The sequence below is a fragment of the Lissotriton vulgaris genome, chromosome 5 (assembly GCF_964263255.1).
Source record: "Lissotriton vulgaris chromosome 5, aLisVul1.2, whole genome shotgun sequence".
NCBI classification, from domain to species: Eukaryota; Metazoa; Chordata; class Amphibia; order Caudata; family Salamandridae; genus Lissotriton; species Lissotriton vulgaris.
Window position 1 is genome coordinate 1,987,480,463 of NC_141693.1, and position 16,660 is coordinate 1,987,497,122.

Here is a 16,660-nt window from a genome sequence, read left to right on the forward strand (position 1 = left end):
GCATTTATTAAAGGACGGTATGGCCCTCACAGGGATCTATGTGAAACACCAGGTTTTCAGCTTTTTGCTGAATTCTAAGAGTGAGCTACTGGCTCAGATGTGCAGGGGGATGTTGTTCCATGCTCTGGGAACGAGGTATGGGAAAGCTGACCCCTCCAGCTCTAATTCTTCATATATAGGGGGACGTGTACAAGTAGGAGGCTGACCAAGTGGAGATGTCTGGTCGGGTGTGGAATTTGATGCTCAGGAAGGTGACACCTATGTTGTGTAGGGTTTTGTATGTGTGAGTGAGGAGCTTGAAGAGTACACCTTTGTGAATTGGGAGCCAGTGGAGATTGTTTACTTGTGTGGAGATGTGAGTGTGCTGGGTGTTTGTTTAGGCATGAGTCTAGCTGCAGCTTTTTGAGTGGCCTGAGTCACTTGGTGTGATGTAAGGCGATGCCAACATAGTGTGTTCCCAAAGCCCAGCTTCCTGTAAACCAAAGCCTGTGTGACAGTTCTGCGGATGTTGAGCAGGAGCCATCTCAAGATTTTTCTTAGGAGTTTGAAGCAGGAGGAGGTGACTGTGTTGATCTGGCTGGTCAATGAGAGTTGGTTGTCCAATATTATCTCTAGGTTCCTGGCTTGGTTAGGCAGGTTGGGTGTTTGGCATGCCACTCTCCAAAGAGTACCAACTTCGTCTTGTTGGAGTTGAGCTTTAGAGAGTTGGTCTTCATCCAGCTGGTGCCTTCTGACATGCAAGTGGATGGGTCTTCGTATACCAGTTTCGTGGAGACATTGGATAAGGATGAGGATGGGGCGGGAGGATGTGTCAAACTGGGCTGAGAGATCGAGCTAGAACATTGCCACTGTATCTTCTCTGTCCATGATCAGGCAGACGTCTGTGGCAGCGATGAGCTAAGACTCAGTGCTGTGATTATTATTATTATTATTAGTGTGTTTTGTAAAGCGCGCAGCGGCCCCAACGGGGCATCCCGGCGCTGGGAGACTCTGAGAACTAGAGGGACAGATCAGAGGTACCATACTAAGAGGAAAAAAGAAGGGTTTTAAGGGATTTCCGAAATGCTGGTTCTGTCTGACATGTGCGTAGAGCTAACAGAAGCTTATTCCAGTGCTTGGTGGCACAGACCTCAAAGGTTTTTCCACCAGCACGGGAACGCTTAAATCGGGGAGTTTCTAGGAGAAATAAGGAGTTGGAGCGAAGTGCCCTGGATTTGACATAAGGGCGAAGAGTATTTTTCAGATGATTGTTCCTGAATCTAGATTGAGAGGGACCCAGGAGGTGGTTGTCGTTGAAGTGGTCAGTCAGATGTTGGAGCTTTTCCAGTACTGTGGTTTGGTAAGGTAGCAGGGTAATTGGTCTGAAGTTTGGCAGCGTCTTCGGGTCTGCTGAGGGTTTCTTCAGAAGGGGTAGTATGGGGGCACGTTTCCAGGTGTCTGAGACAGTGGCTTTTTTGAGGGAGCCATTGAGTATCGGGGTTAATACGTCACAGATGGGATTAAAGATATGGTGAATTAGTGTGATGTTCACAAGCTGTGATTTCTTTGATGTCCGGCTGACCAGAATTCACCCTCCAGCAGGTTCAGGAGCAGTAGAGAGCATTGGAGGGCTTCAAGCCTGGTGACCCTGCATCAGTCCAGTCCATGCTTATGTGGGAACCCGTATCTACCCACGTCCATCTGAGAAGGGTACAAAGGTATTTTCCCATCACCTTAGGATAGTATTCCAGTTGTCTGTGGCCGATTGTCCTGTTTACTGAACCATGTGAATTATCAATCTAGCTTTTTCACTTGTGGTATCGTTATTGGTAGTTGTGGTTGAAGCCTAACACTAACTTTGGTTAATTTCGTAAAGAGTTTGGAGCTTAGTTGTTCCCATCCAAACTCTCACCATAGCGCCCTATTAACCCGATAAGCTTTTGGGTAAAGAGGCCCTTTGGGGGGGCGAGGGGGAGGGAGGGGGGAGTGCGAGGGAGAGAGCGAGGGAGAGAGAGAGAGGGAGAGAGGGAGAGGGAGAGGGAAAGGCCACCATATACATTTAAAAGGTAAAAGAACTGTGCCAGCAAAGTAGTCCCTTGTGGGCGTGTCTGCGTTGTGCTGTGGGCGTGACAAACGCTGGGGGCGTGTGGTACGTTCCGCCCTTCATGCCATGTCTCATATTGTGTGCTAATCCCACCCTGCTCCCTTTAAATACCCTTGCACCCCATAATCATAACCCACCCTTACTCCTTAAAATACCCCAACACCCTTAAACACTAACCCATCTTAACCCTATAAATATACCTTGTACCCCAAAACCCAAGCCTATCCCTAAACCCTAAAATACCCCTGTAACCCAAAACCCAAACCTAGCCCTGAACCCTAAAAGTACCACTGTACCCCAAACCTACCCCTGAACCCTAAAATACCCCTGAACCCCAAAACCCAAACCTACCCCTGTACCCCAAAACCCAAACCTACCCCTGAACCCTAAAATTACCCCTGTACCCCAAAACCAGCCCTGAACCCTTAAAATACCCCTGTACCCCACAACCCAAACCTAGCCCTGAACCCTAAAAATACCCCTGTAAACCAAACCTAGCCCTGAACCCTAAAAATACCCCTGTACCCCAAAACTCATACCTATCCCTAAACCCTAAAACTACCCCTGTACCCCATATCCCAAAACTATATCTGAACCCTTAAAATACCCAAACACCCCAAAACATATACCTCAGTACCCTAAAACATATAACCTTATACCCATACTTACCTTATCCAAACATTAAAAAAAAACATGCTTTTACCATTCATGCATTTACAACGAATTTCGTTGTAAATGTATGCGTGGTAAAAGCATATAAAATGTAATGCCATGCGTTATAATGGCATTGCGGAGTCATGATACTTTCGTAATGAAAGTATGTGGAGTGATGGTACGCGGAAAGAAAGTTGCGGAATAATGGGTGTTTACCCTCCCCCGGTAAGTACATTGGTGGCCCGGCGGCCCACATTTCCAGCAACATACTCATATTTTTTCACCACCCATTTGAAAAATGCACAGGTCTCTCTCATTGATGGCCAGCACCGACATACACTTTTAGACACACCTCCCGCCACAGGTTGTAGAATTGCTAACTTTAGAGCTGGGGAGCTACGTTCGAATCTCGGCATTAGCTCAACATCCTGTGATTCCAGGCAAATCGCTTTGTCTCCCCGTGTCTACCACAAATGAATGTGTTCTTCTGTAATGTAATATATATATATATATATATCTCCTTGGTGTGGCACTATTTCTTAATTATGTGCCTTTTTGCCTTTGATGATAGATAGTTAAACCTATGACTTCTGACAGGAAAGTGGTTTTCCTGCCACATTGAGAAGGACAATGCTTGATTATGAAATCTGCTTCATGTTTGTAGGGTTTGGCCTAATGAGGGAGAGAGCATTGGTGCTGTGCATTTTTTTTTTTTTTTGAGTTATGAATTTTGATGGTAATGTTGTTATGGGAATGTCCTCAGCATGGCAAACTGTTTTGCACCCCTTCTTGGAGTGCTCTACTGCATGTGAAACCGGTGTCCTGATTTTATCTTGGCCCTGGGGGGTCACGTTAAGCTAACATGCGCGCAGAGGCTTACACGCGTTCCTGGTACTGCGAGGTCCAGGATTTGTCAAGTGACCTGAAAGGACAAACTAAGTGTGCCTTCATTTTAGGCAGCACACTACAGTAATTGTCCTGGGTCCAACACATAGTGATGGCAGTGTACCATGTTTTGTGAATTTGTAGTGCAACCTGACTTTTTTTCTCTAAGTGAGAGTGTGGTCTGCTGACCCTTCTAGTGTAAAGTACTGCTCTTAAGTGAAAACCAGAACCTTATGTCGACATTGCATGTGTATGTTGAGTGTGTGACTGTGTAGTACATTTGTATAACATATATTGTAGGAGTCCTCTGTGTGTTGTATGCGTTTGAGTATGAAGGCCATTAGCATCCATTTTAAATGCCCCTGATTTAGTATGGCACAAGATGGAGGATGACAGCTTCCTCAAAGCAGTGGAAGTCTATTGCTTGTATTCTTTATTTTTTTTATTTATTTATTTTATTTTCAAAGTTTTATATAGCGCGAACAAGATCTTCGCAGATATCAGAGCGCTTTACATAGAGGGGTACATGAGGGAACATAGTCAAACAAATAAATCAATAGATCACACAGTACAAATAGGTGGCTGCAAAGCCAATCATGTGAGTAATAAGACAACTCATACAAATAAGTAAAGGGGTCAAACATGCAGTGCAGATCGGTGCAGGGTGTTAACAGAGTTCGAGATAATAGTTCAAGTGTATTTAACCATGAGGATAGCTTTTACTTCTTTTTTAAAGAGTGTAGAGGAAGAGATAAGCCTGGTTTCGGGCGGGAGAGAGTTCCAGATCCTAGGCGCCATTCCTGAGAAGGAGCGCTTGTATGTTTTTTCCTTCCGGAATCTTCGAGGTTTCAGCAGAAGATTGTTTGTGCCTCTCGTGTTTCTAATTCCCCCAGAGATTGTCAATTTCTGAGCGAGGTAGCCGGGTGAGTTTAGGTGTACCGCCTTGTGTGTCATGCAGGCGATTTTCAGATGTATTCTGGCTTCAAAAGGCAGCCAATTCAGGGATTTCAAGTCAGGGGTAATGTGGGAGTGCTTTTTTGACCCAGTGATGAGTCTCGCTGCAGCATTTAGAGAAGCTCTTAGTGGTGCGGTTGTAGTTAGGGGGAGTCCGCAGAGGGCGGTGCTGCCGTATTCAATTCGTGGGATGACTAGTGCTTGTACTGCGGTTTGGAAGTCTTTGGCTGGGTGGTAGGGTTTAAGTTTTTTCAGAGTATTGATCTGGAAGTTCGCTCCCTTTGTTGCCTTGCTGATATGTTGCTGCATGTTGAGATTGGTGTCGAGTGTTATGCCTAAAGATTTTGCTGAGTCCACGATGGTGGGTTGGACATTGAGTGCGGTTAGGTGTTTAAGCCAAATTTGAGTGGTGGATATCTTCGCTGGAGGTGAGATCAGAAGGAACTCTGTTTTCAGGGCATTGAGTTTGAGGTGATTATCGGCAAGCCAGGATTGGGTGCATCTGATCGTTGAGTTCAGGAGCAGGATGTCATTGGGGGATTGTAATTTGAGGTAAAGTTGGGTGTCATCGGCGTACATGTGAAAGTGTACATTGGATGCTTGTAGCAAGGTGGTGAGAGGTTCCATGACTAGGTTGAACAAAGTTGGGGATCAAGAGGATCCTTGGGGGACGCCTAGCGTTACAGGTATTGGCGAGGACATCAGGTTGTTGCTCTTGAATTTCTGCGACCTGTTGTGAAGTAAGGAAGTGAACCACTTGAGAACAGTTCCAGATAAACCCATTCTTGTGTTTAATAGTTCTAGTAGATTCTCATGTTTAACGGTGTTGAATGCTGAAGAGAGATCAAGAAGGATGAGGAGGCAGGTGTTGTTTTGGTCTAGCATTTGAAGTGCGTCGTCAATTATGTGAGTCATCGCAGTTTCTGTGCTGTGTCCTGCTCGGAAGCCTGACTGGTGAGGGTTGAGGAGATCAAATTGCTCAATGTGTTTAGTCAATTGTAGTTGTGTGCATTTTTCCAGCAGTTTGGCGAGAGTGGGGATATTGGTGATGGGACGGTAATTGTTGAGATCAGAGGGGTCGGCTGTAGGTTTCTTTAGTAGAGGTGTGACCTGACCAACTTTGAGGGAGTCAGGTATGCATCCTTGTTGGAGAGAGCTGTTGATAATGTTAGTCCAGAGAGGGAGAAGCAAAGGGGTAAAGTCTTTTACTGCGGAGGCAGGGAGGGGGTCCGTGAGGTGATTGGATGGTTTCAGGGTGCTGAGCAGGTTGCCAATTTCTTCTTCCGAGTATGTGCCGAAGGTTGACCATGTAGCATTGTTTTTTGGTATAGTGGGTGCTAGGCATTGGGGTTTGGAGTAGAGGCTTGCGTCAATGAGGAGATCGCTTTTTATTTTGTCAGTTTTTTGGATATAGAAAGCAGCGAAGTCTTCACAGGAGGGTGCCTCACGCCCAGTGTTGAGTGGTTGGGGTTGCTCCTTGGATTGTGAATTGATTAGCTCAAACAGTTTTCTCGGGCGGTTTTTTGCTTGGTCGAGTTGGAGGCTGAAGAAGTCTGATTTTGAGCGTTTTATTTTCCTGAAGTAGGCATTTCTTTTTCTTCAGATCTTTTAGGTGCATTGCAGAGGGAGCTGATCTCCAGGTACGCTCTGCCATTCGCATGTCTTGTCTATCCTCATTGAGACTCCCGTCGTACCATGGTTTGGAGATTTTAGTAGAGACTCTTTTTAGCTGCATAGGTGCAGCCTCATTAATTATAGAGGTCATAGCGTTGAGATAGTGGTCAGTCAGAGTTTGGACGTCCGTAGCGCCTGTCGGTGGGAGTAGGAGATTGCAACTGTTAGGGGGCAAAGAGCCTGGGTTGAGCTTTTTCGAGTCTCTTTTCCAGACTTTGGGCTTGGAGAGTTGAGCCGGGTTGACTTTGACTTTTTCATTGATAAAGAATGTGACAATATGGTGATCTGACCAGTCACAGGGTTGGATGGACTCGAGTTGGATAGAGTCCTCTTTGGAGATGATCAGGTCGAGGGTAGAACCTTTCTCGTGGGTCTGGCTGTTGCATATTTGGGTGAGGTTAAGGGCATCGAGGACATTTTTAAGACTATTTACCACCGCGTCGTTGCGATCGTTCCAGTGGAGGTTGAAGTCACCAAGGTATATTTGGGTGAGCTGCCGTCCGGAATTGATTGAGATCATATCCATGATTTGTTGGGAAAAGGTGAAGTTGTCCCTGGGTGGGTGGTAAATGCTGTGAAGAGAGCATATCGGTTTGCCCTCACTAATAATGTTGAGGCAGATGTATTCCCAGGATGTTGGGGATGGTAGGGAGGTGGAATTGACTTTCTGAACAGAGAGGTTGTTCCTGTAGATGCATGCGATTCCACCACCTATTTTGCCTGTTCTGTCGAGCCTGATAATGTGGTAGTTGGGAGGAACCAGAATGTCCATTATAGGTGTCGAAGATTCAGTTAGCCACGTTTCAGTCAGGATGATTAGGTCAAGGTCCCGCGATAAGAGGAGGTCAGCAATGGCGGCGGAATGTTTCGTGGCCGATCTGCAATTGAGAAGAGTGCATTTGAGACGGGGTGTGTTGAGGGTGGTAGATGGTTCTAGAGAGAGAGGGACTTTTCTAAGGTTATTGGGGATGGAGAATCTGCTGTTTAGTGTGGGTGGTCTAAGGGGATTTGAGTGTATCGTGGGAATGTTGAGGTGTGGAGTGGTTGTGTGAATTTGAGGGGCTGGGTCATAGGAGCGAAGAAGGGTGAGTGTGTCGAGGTCAGAAGAAGAGTTGTGGGTGCGACGAGGGCGGTTGTTGCGATTACGAGCTGGGATTGAGGTCAGATTGGGGGATAGCTGAGTGAGAGAGTTAGTCGGAGGGGTGGGGGACAAGTTGGGCGGGGAGGTGTAGTTGTGTGAGGGGTTACAGGGGCGATGCGGGGGACGAGGGCAGTTGCTGCGCCTATGAGCAGGGATTGACGCCCGGTGTGGGGCGTGATGAGTGAGGCAGTCAGCCGGCGGAGTAGGGGACAAGTTGGGAGGGGAGGTGGATATGGGTGGGGGGTGTATGGGGTGTGTGGAGAGTAGTTCTTTGATGGCGTGTATGTCTTCTTTGATCTGAGTGAGGGTGGCCATGATGTAGTCCATCGTGGGGTAGGTGGTGGAGGTGGGGGTGGCAGTCAGGGGTGAATGGCTGACCAGGGAATTTGTGTGCAGGTGGGAGAGAGGGCTGGTGTTCGAGCAGGTCTGCGTTGTGTTGGTGTGCGGGATGGAGTTAGGGAGGCGAGAGATTTTGGGCGGGAGGGGTGTGGATGAGGTAGGGAGGAGGTTGGTGGTATGAGTGAGGGCATTGGTGGTAGGCGGGGGGTCAAGGTGTAGGCTGGGAGACTGATAGCCGTGGTGGGGGTGCAGGGAGGATAATGGGGGCTGAGAGTAGGAGGGGAAGTGGGATTGGAGATGGTCCTGTTGAGGGGAGGGGGAGTTAAATTAAGAGAGGAGGTATGTTCTGCGTAGTTGGTTAGAGGGTAATGGGGACTGAGAATGGGGGGGGGGATACAGGGGGGGATTTGACGGAGTGCGTGTTATTCTGGTGCTGGTCTAAGTTAGGTGTGTTATGGGTGGGAGCTGTGCTGTCAGCGGTGATCGGGGTGTTAATGCCCGCTGTAGGTGTGATAGGAGTGTTGAAGGTATGGGTGGAGGTCTGCGAGTTGGTAGAAGGGGCGGGGGTGTGCGTGGTGTATGAGGGGGAGCGATCTGTGTCTGTGCTTGAGTGCTGAATTGGGATAGTGGTGTTGTGGGTGGGGGATGGGAGGTCAAGGGTGGTAGGTGTGTCCCTGATTGAGGAGTATGTAGCTGTGAGGTCATGGTTGGTGGGACTGGAGGAGATATGAGTGTTGGTCCGTGAATTGGAGAGGTGTTCTTTGAAAGTGGGGAACAAGTTGTCTAGCAGCTCCAGGTTCCTGTCTGTGGATTGTGATAGGACAATCCCGTTATTGTAAATAGTGATGGTGGCTCTGCCTGGAAAGACTTGGGATGGTGTGATGGAGAGAGTTAGGCTGTGAGCGGATTTCCTGGTGGAGGAGACGGTGAGTAGGGTGAGGAATGCTTTTCTCCATTGAGCTCTGCGTGTGGTGTGGAAGATGATATCAGTGTTCAGGGATCCATTGACCGGTGAGAAGTAGGTGTCAGCAAAGGGAGTTTCAGGGTGTGACCTAAGGAAGTTGTGTTTAAAGCGTTTGGCGGCTTTTTTGGTGAGAGATGGTGGGTAGTTGATTTTATATGTGTGATTGCCGATAGGATCCATGTTGCGATGATGGATTAGGTGGGTATGGGAGAATGCACTAATGCACTATAGTGGTACACATGTGCAGAAAAGCAAATGCATACAGTAGGTTACACAGTAATAAGTTATAAATTACCAAAGTGGCACTAGTGAACAACCAGCATAACCAGGATATAAGAGTGTGCAGTAGAGCAAATACATACGGTAAATTCCAAAGAACAACGTGTAAGAGTAGGTATAATACTGATAGCATATAAGGGCAGGATACAAGTGCAAGCAGCAATTTACATGAATCAAAAATCACAGATCAAAGTGACATTAATTAGCAACCAAGAAATATGAGGTAGCATAAACAGCAAGTTACATGAATCAGCAACCAAGAAATATGAGGTAGCATAAACAGCAATTTACATGAATCAAAATTACAGATCAAAGTGACATTAGTTAGCAACCAAGAAATATGAGGTAGCAATCTGTGCATTACCAATGTCCAAAATACAGGTAGGAGTGACACTAGAGAGCAATCGAAATATATGAGGTAGCAATCTGAGAATTGCAAATGTTCAAAATACAGGTAGAACTGACCCTAGAGAGCAGCCAGACATATATGAGGTAGCAATCAGTGCATTACAGGAGAGAAGAGTGAGAATGGATGCAGGTTGCAGAACTGTGTAGAATAGTGCAGAATACAGAAGAAGTATGCGATATATGAGATAGCAATCGGTGCATAACAGGAGAGGAAAGCGGGGATGGGTGCAGGTTGCGGAAATGTGCAGAATAGTGCAGAATACAGGTTCAAGTATACTGCTGATCGAATATAAAAGCAGAACACAGATGAAGACAGTAGTGTACATGAATCAAAAATCAGACATGACATTAGTTGGCAACCAGGTAGAACAGTAGAACCAACTAGAACTGTGCCAAATAGTACAGAATACAGAAGAAGTATATGCTGCTATATGAGGTAGCGGTCGGTGCATCACAGGGGAGAAAAGGGGGAATGGGTGCAGGTTGCGGAAATGTGCAGAGCAGGAGAGAAGAGTGAGAATGGATGCAGGTTGCAGAACTGTGTAGAATAATGCAGAATACAGAAGACGTGTATGATATGTGAGGTGGTAGTCGGTGCACAACAGGAGAGAAAGTTGGATTAGGTGCAGGTTGCAGAATAGCGCAGAATACAAGTATAAGTATAATACTGATCAAATAAAGAACAGAATACAGATGCAAACAATAATGTACCTGAATTAAAAATCAGAAAAACAAAAGTGACAACAAAAGTATATGAGGTAGCAATCTGTGCATTAAAAATATTCAAAATACAGGTAGAGGTATAATACTGCAATAATAGGCAGACATTCTAGCAATCTGTGCATAAAAATATTCAAAATACAGGTAGAGCTATAATACTGCAATAATAGGCAGACATTCTTTCATATATGAGGTAGCAAATACCCGGCAGACAAATGTTCAAAATACAGGTAGAAGTATAGTGCTGCAATAAGCGGCAGACATTCTTTCACAAGAAGGTGTAGATACCTAACTGAGCAAAGTACTCGGTAGCTGAGATTAGTCTAAAATGAAAGATTCTTAGTGTATGCTCAGTTAATGATGGAAATGACTAGTCCAGGATGGCCGCCCAAGAGAGAGATTGGTGAAAACATGGCCACCAAATAGGTGAGATAGAAACAGTAGTCCTCTGTTTGTTGCTGTTGCTTAGATAGCAGGGAAGAGCAGTTTCCCTTCCCACTCATGCAAGCTGGGGAGATAGAGATAATAGTCCTCTGTCTGCTGCTATTACTTTGAGCATAGGGGGAGGAATTTCACTTTCTATTTGAGCAAGCAATGCTCAAAGCTAGCTGGAAGGGATTCTTATCTCTGTGTGGGGTAGTTAACTCCATGGCTGCTAGGCGTTTTCCCCTCCTGTGCTGGGAATTGCTGTTTTACTTTATTTCATGGCGAGCTGGGCTCGTCATCAGTGTACGAGGAGGCTACACCATGACGAGCCCAGCTCGTCATGAGTGTCGAAGGGGTTAAGCTGAGGAGCTTCGTGAACATCAGAGGTACCGGAGGGGATTTATTGCTACAGTTTTATGGCCCCAGCCATTTTGAACAGAGGAGGTAGTTTTAGAAAGTTTAAAAAAATGCGCAGGCGGGTGGGAGAAATAAGTACCTTAAGGCTCTGTGTGCCTGTTGAGTCTGCCAGCAGAATTTTGCAGAAGCAGTGTTTAAGTCCAAGAGCTTTTCAGTCCCTTCCGATTAGCAGATGTATGTGAGCTGTGTGAACGTGATCCCAAATGATTAGATCAGGGCTCCAAATCTCACTTCTCAAATCTCAGGTGTTTAGATCAGGGCTCCAAGCCTGTATTACCCTGGGGAGCGGGAAGCGGCCGATGGGGGCAGGCTCCGGTCTTCTGTCGCCCCTACAGTTCTTGTTAGGCTCAGGGCTCACTTCGGTCGCACCTCTGGGCAACGGCGCCACAGCCTCCGGTCGCATCCAGCCTCCAGTGCAGCCGAGGGCAGTCTCCACACATCCGTCGTCTCTCCTGTGCCCATATCCAGCCTCCGGTGTTGCGGGGGGGGGGGGGCCTCTCTCAGCCCTCCGCTGCCTTCGAGCCTCTCACAGCCCTCCGATGCCTCTCACAGCCCTCCGATGCCTCTCTCAGCCCTCCGATGCCTCTCTCAGCCCTCCGATGCCTTCGAGCGTCTCTGCCGTGGAGCGGGCGGGGGGGGGGGCCTCTCTCAGCCCTCCGATGTCTTCGAGCGGGCAGGCGGTGATGGCTCAGCAGGCTCCTTGCGCTTCAGACGCGACGGGGGTGCTGCCGTGAATCCAATCCGCCGTGAATCCAATCCGCGGTGCAGGTTCCCGGAGCTTCAGCTATAAGGGTGTCTGAGGCAAGTGTCCGATCGCGGGGCTTTTCAGGCTCCCCACCTCTGTTAAACAGGTCAGCAGGCAATCCAGTTACTTGAGATAATTTTCTGTTTTTGGTCCGTCGTGTTGATGTGGGGCTGGTTGGTGCTAACAGGGATAATGCCCGAAAAGGGATCCCAAGCACTGGGAGCTCTTCACAGGAGCTCCTACCAGGCGGCCATCTTGTCTTGTCTCTGGAGGGTGTTTGCAATTGAGCACATCTTCCATAGGTCGCCTTAAGTCTGCTCTTTCTGCTGTAAAAGCTTTGTGTAGAGCCTAGAACCCAGTCTGCTTGCTTAGACAGGGAACCCGTGTTCCTGGCTGGGTTTACATGGTGGAATCAGAGATAGCCTTCACAGAGAGCTTCCAGGACATCATGCAGGTTATGGAGGAACTCTTTAAGGTGGTGACAACCAATATCCTTTCAAAATGCCCTGAAGATGTGGAACTTTTCCACAAATATGTATCTCCCGGACAAAAGGACAGGTTAGAAAAAATGCTGATAGACTGTTCAGGAGAAGAAGCCCAGTGTTCCCGGCATGGGGAGTAGCCAGAGAGAGAAAGAGATTGCCGCAGAGCGAAGCCAGGAGTGACCGGAGTATGCAAGAGAGTCTCCCAGTCTCCAGACGTTGCCACCTTGAGCCACATCCATTGTTCTACAGAAAGCAAACATCAAACAAGATCGAAGCCCCTGCAGCTGAAAGACTAGTACTGCTGCTGGTAATATCGGAAGCCCGAGTGCTCCCGTAACGCTGAGGTGTCCACCCTGGACGGGCTGGTGTCTGCAACTGCTGAAGTCATTTGCAGACTGAGATCTCTCTAGAGGCAGCACCGGCCAAGCTCGCATCTCCCCATGCACCCAGTCTACACAGACATCCCTGGAAATTCACCAGTGGACAAACCAACCAAACCTCCACCCTTCCAACTGCTTAGCACCTTACACAGGATGTCACTGATGACGTTCAAAAATGGCCTAATTGATGAGCTCACTGGGGCGCCACATATCGCATGACCATTGAGATTAATGATGGCTTTCCTGATTGTGATAAGGGGATATTGGAACTGAGTGGAGGGTCTGGCCAGAGATCAAGCAGCATCCTAGAGTGTGATTGTTGATTCATATGATATCATTTGAGGCTCTGCATAAGGTCATGAGAAGTGCATTGAGAAGTCCTGGTTTTGTATCTTAACATATGTGGCCAGCGTCAGTGGCTTTTAGGTTTTAGAGCTTAACAATAACGTTTCATCTTCTGAATATTTTACATTGGACCAATAATGCACACATAGATTGTCTCTCTCTCTAGATATCTGTAATTCTCTCCCATGTGGGTAGTTACCACCCTCTGCTAAAGCCAAATGAAAATAAGACTAACCATGTCCTTCCTGTTTGGGACTACCCATCTGGTTTACTGAACTCTGCTCCATTCTGGCCTTTGGCATTGGAAGGAGCTTCTGTATCAGGATGGTCAAGTGCCCCAACGTTTCAGATCTCGGACATGAGTTTGGCATTAATTTCCAACCATGTTCAGTTACTTGACTAGCAGATGATTTAATAGCAGAGACTGGTCTCCTGTGCTTAACCCTGATTTCAGATTGGCCTCTTACAGAACAAGATCAACAATTTGCATCAGATAATATGATCCTTCCTGCATGTCTGTCAACTCCTGGAGGAGAGGAAGAACAATTTTGCTTCCTGACAGGCCTGCGCATGAAGAAATTCTTGTGCTTCTGATGTGTACTCACGTACCCTCTCCAAGCACTATGTTTCTAAATGTACTTGATGGTCACTCACTTTCAGCTGTCATCAAGGTAGTTAACTCCATCCTTCGTTGCGGTTGTGTGTGTATATGTACATCTTGTGACAGAAAAGCCACCTGTACTGGGGGAGTTTATGGGGCATTAGTTCAGTGAAAGGGCTTCGAAAGCGCTTATTTGTTTCCGAGTCATAATACCTTGTGAGTAACAGTTGAACAATGGAGTGGTTGATAGGACATCTGTAGTCCTGAGGATGGCTTTGATCTCTGTGCAAATTCCTGTGTTCTTTCTTTGTGCAGGTTCAAGATGCCCAGGCAGCCATGCGACTCTACACGCTCCATAAAAAGCAGTGGGAAGCCAGCATCAAGGCCAAACAAAATGAACAGAAACAGACCAACAACGACAAGCCTCAGAGTAAATCTTCCTGAAAACCCTTGACCTCACGATTGAACAATGATGGACAGCCACCCAGGTTGACATTTTGACTTCAAACAAAGCAGAGTATGTTTTGAAAATCTCTTAAGGAGACATTTTATACTCCTGTCGTCCAGCTGTTGGTGAAATGGTCTAAGATAAGCTAATGAATCATGTCAGATTATCAGCCATGCAGTGAGTACCTGCGTTGAAGACCAGAAACCTATTGGGCCCTGCAGCACCAAGGATGATTATGAGGCTTAAGATCAAAAGACCAATTTTATTTTAAGACTTTAACACCGGTGATTGGCTGAACTGTACTATGCAAACTCTATAGGAACAAGAAGCAAAAGGAAAGGGGATTCTGACAATATCTGCTATGGTTCAAATACATGCCTTTACACATGACACCATACACCCAGCTTATCACTGTAATTTCAACTTTTTCCATTGTGTATATAGTGCGGGCATGTTCTTGCAGAGGTTCGGTGGATTTTAGAGGCACTTCATCACACACAATAAACCAGACAGACTGGACACAGAAAGTACTCTGACTTCACCAGAGTACTTCCTGTGAACCACAACTTTTAGCCACAGTAGATCATACAGGAAGAGAGGACTGGATAAGGAGGAATGCATCCCCACTCCCCCAGCCCTGCTGACTCCTGTAAGTAGCTGACGCATGGTGCTAGCTGGTTTTGTAGACTAAGCAGGAGATGATGCAAGAGAGAACACACTTACATGTACATGTAAAGCTAGTTCTTTCGCTTCGGTATCTTGCGTAGATTCAAATGCTTTTAGAATATCTCCTAACCTGAAATGAGGACTCTAGAGAGGCTTCGGAAGTATTCAAAATGCACCTGAGTCTATAAAATAACAAAAACACTGAAGAACAAACCACTTCATATGCTCATTGGATATTCCCCATATATCGGCTCTTGATGTCTGAAGTATATGTTTAAAAGATCTATGAAAGATCGATCTTGGGAGACACCAGGGTGTAAGCACTTCAAAGTACAGTTTTTTTCTAGGCACTGCAACAGGTCTAGATTGATGTGTGACTTTATCACTTGTCCTCTGCAAGGACAGGAGGATGTTATGAAGGTTCTGGGGAAACAGCCGAAACTTCATTAGGTAAACCCCTCACCTGTTGGGAAACACGACCTCTCGGTATAAAAGCATTACGGTTTCACGCAGCTTGAGGTTGTTTCAATCTACATTTAGTATCTGCACGGCACTGCAACAGGTCTGGATTGATGTTTGATTGACCTGATCACTTGTCCTCTGTAAGGAAAGGAGGATGTGATGAAGGTCCTTGGGAAACAGCCGAAACGTCTTTAAGTAAACCCCTGACCTGCTGGGAAACACGATCTCTCGGGATAAAAACATTACGGTTTCACGCAGTTTGAGGTTGTTTCAATTTACAGGTAGTATTCATTGTGATGTGATTTGTGAGTACTGGTGTTTGACGGCTCAGCATATTTGCACACAAAGAAATAATCTAGCCACTCGATGCTCCACAAATGCTGAGAAACAAAGAAGTAAGATGCTTTAAACTCGCTACTTATAGGTCCCAAAATAACGCTGCCCCAATTTAGGCCAGTATAATCACATTCCACTTGGAAAATGCAAAGTCCTCAAAATATGAAAAGATGCGTTGCTTACTTGTAAAGAGAGGTGTGCAGGTTGTTACCTTGATAAATTAAAAAATAATGCATACTTCTGCCAATGGCGGTTGGCACCAGAATAGTCTTTAAAAGGTTGGAAAATAACATGCAGGTTTTAGGATAGCTAATTTAAGAAAATATCCTTTTAATTACTGGGTGCTTCTCTAGATCCAGGAAAGCAGTTCCATGAAAGACATTCAGGCTAACCATGACTATGTAAATAAGTTCTACATAGATTTGTTGTATAAAATGTAAATTATAGGATGGATATTCTGAATATCTGACACTGATCCAGCCTTCGTGGACCTATGTTGGACACCTATGTTGTATATGCTGTTGACGGGAAGACGGGAATTCTATCTGGTATGGGTTATATGGCCAAGAATGTCTGCTATGGCAGAGGGGTTAGAGGCTAATACTCCTGAAAGTGGTCTCCCAACCAAGTGCTACAAGCAGTGTGTGTGTACTTTAAATCTCTGTTCAAAAACAGTACATTACTGACCAGGACATACCCACTTTTCTTCAAATAGAGTCTTTTGTTTGTATGTTTTTACACCTTTTGAATCTTAAAAGCCAAGAAGCGGGAAGAGCTGCTGTGACCACCATCTCAACGTCCTCTTAAGTGCATTCTTTCAAACTGTGATGTCCTACTCCCAAGAGACCATTGGATCTACAAGCATCGTGACCTGCAGGCCATACCCTCTAGTTGGCAGGTCATTGACGTTGTTCGCATACCATCTTCCTACTTCCTGGTTTGTAGAATTCTGTTGCCTAAAACAAATGGCAAGTGTCTGTGTAACCTTGCACCATGGTCCTTTCCGTCATTTAAAGTATTGTTTTTTGTGTTTCATTAAAGTGTACTCTCACATCACCTTTCTCATAAATGACCATAACCTCAGTCCATCCTCTGGTAGCTGTCATGCACAGCCATCTCAGCTGATTTGCAAAGCCCATGATTCTGGAGAAGAGGGATCTAGATTGAGAAAATGGGGTCAGGAGATGCTTTTTGACTACTGTCAGTATTTTAACTAGAAGAAATAAATCAAAGAAAACTTTTTTGAGT

The 16,660-nt window shown here is 46.1% G+C and overlaps 2 protein-coding genes across 2 annotated transcripts in view; one reads left to right on the forward strand and one right to left on the reverse strand.

The window, feature by feature from the left end:
- REXO4 (RNA exonuclease 4) overlaps positions 1-16,649 on the forward strand; it is a 98,423-nt gene extending 81,774 nt beyond the window's left edge. Inside the window, exon 9 of the mRNA XM_086924726.1 lies at positions 13,816-16,649. Coding sequence (XP_086780852.1) covers positions 13,816-13,944 — 129 coding nt within the window. The 3' untranslated portion in view covers positions 13,945-16,649. The remainder of the gene's footprint in view (positions 1-13,815) is intronic.
- STKLD1 (serine/threonine kinase like domain containing 1) overlaps positions 1-16,660 on the reverse strand; it is a 376,807-nt gene that overhangs the window by 45,735 nt on the left and 314,412 nt on the right. The gene's annotated exons all lie outside the window — the stretch shown is intronic.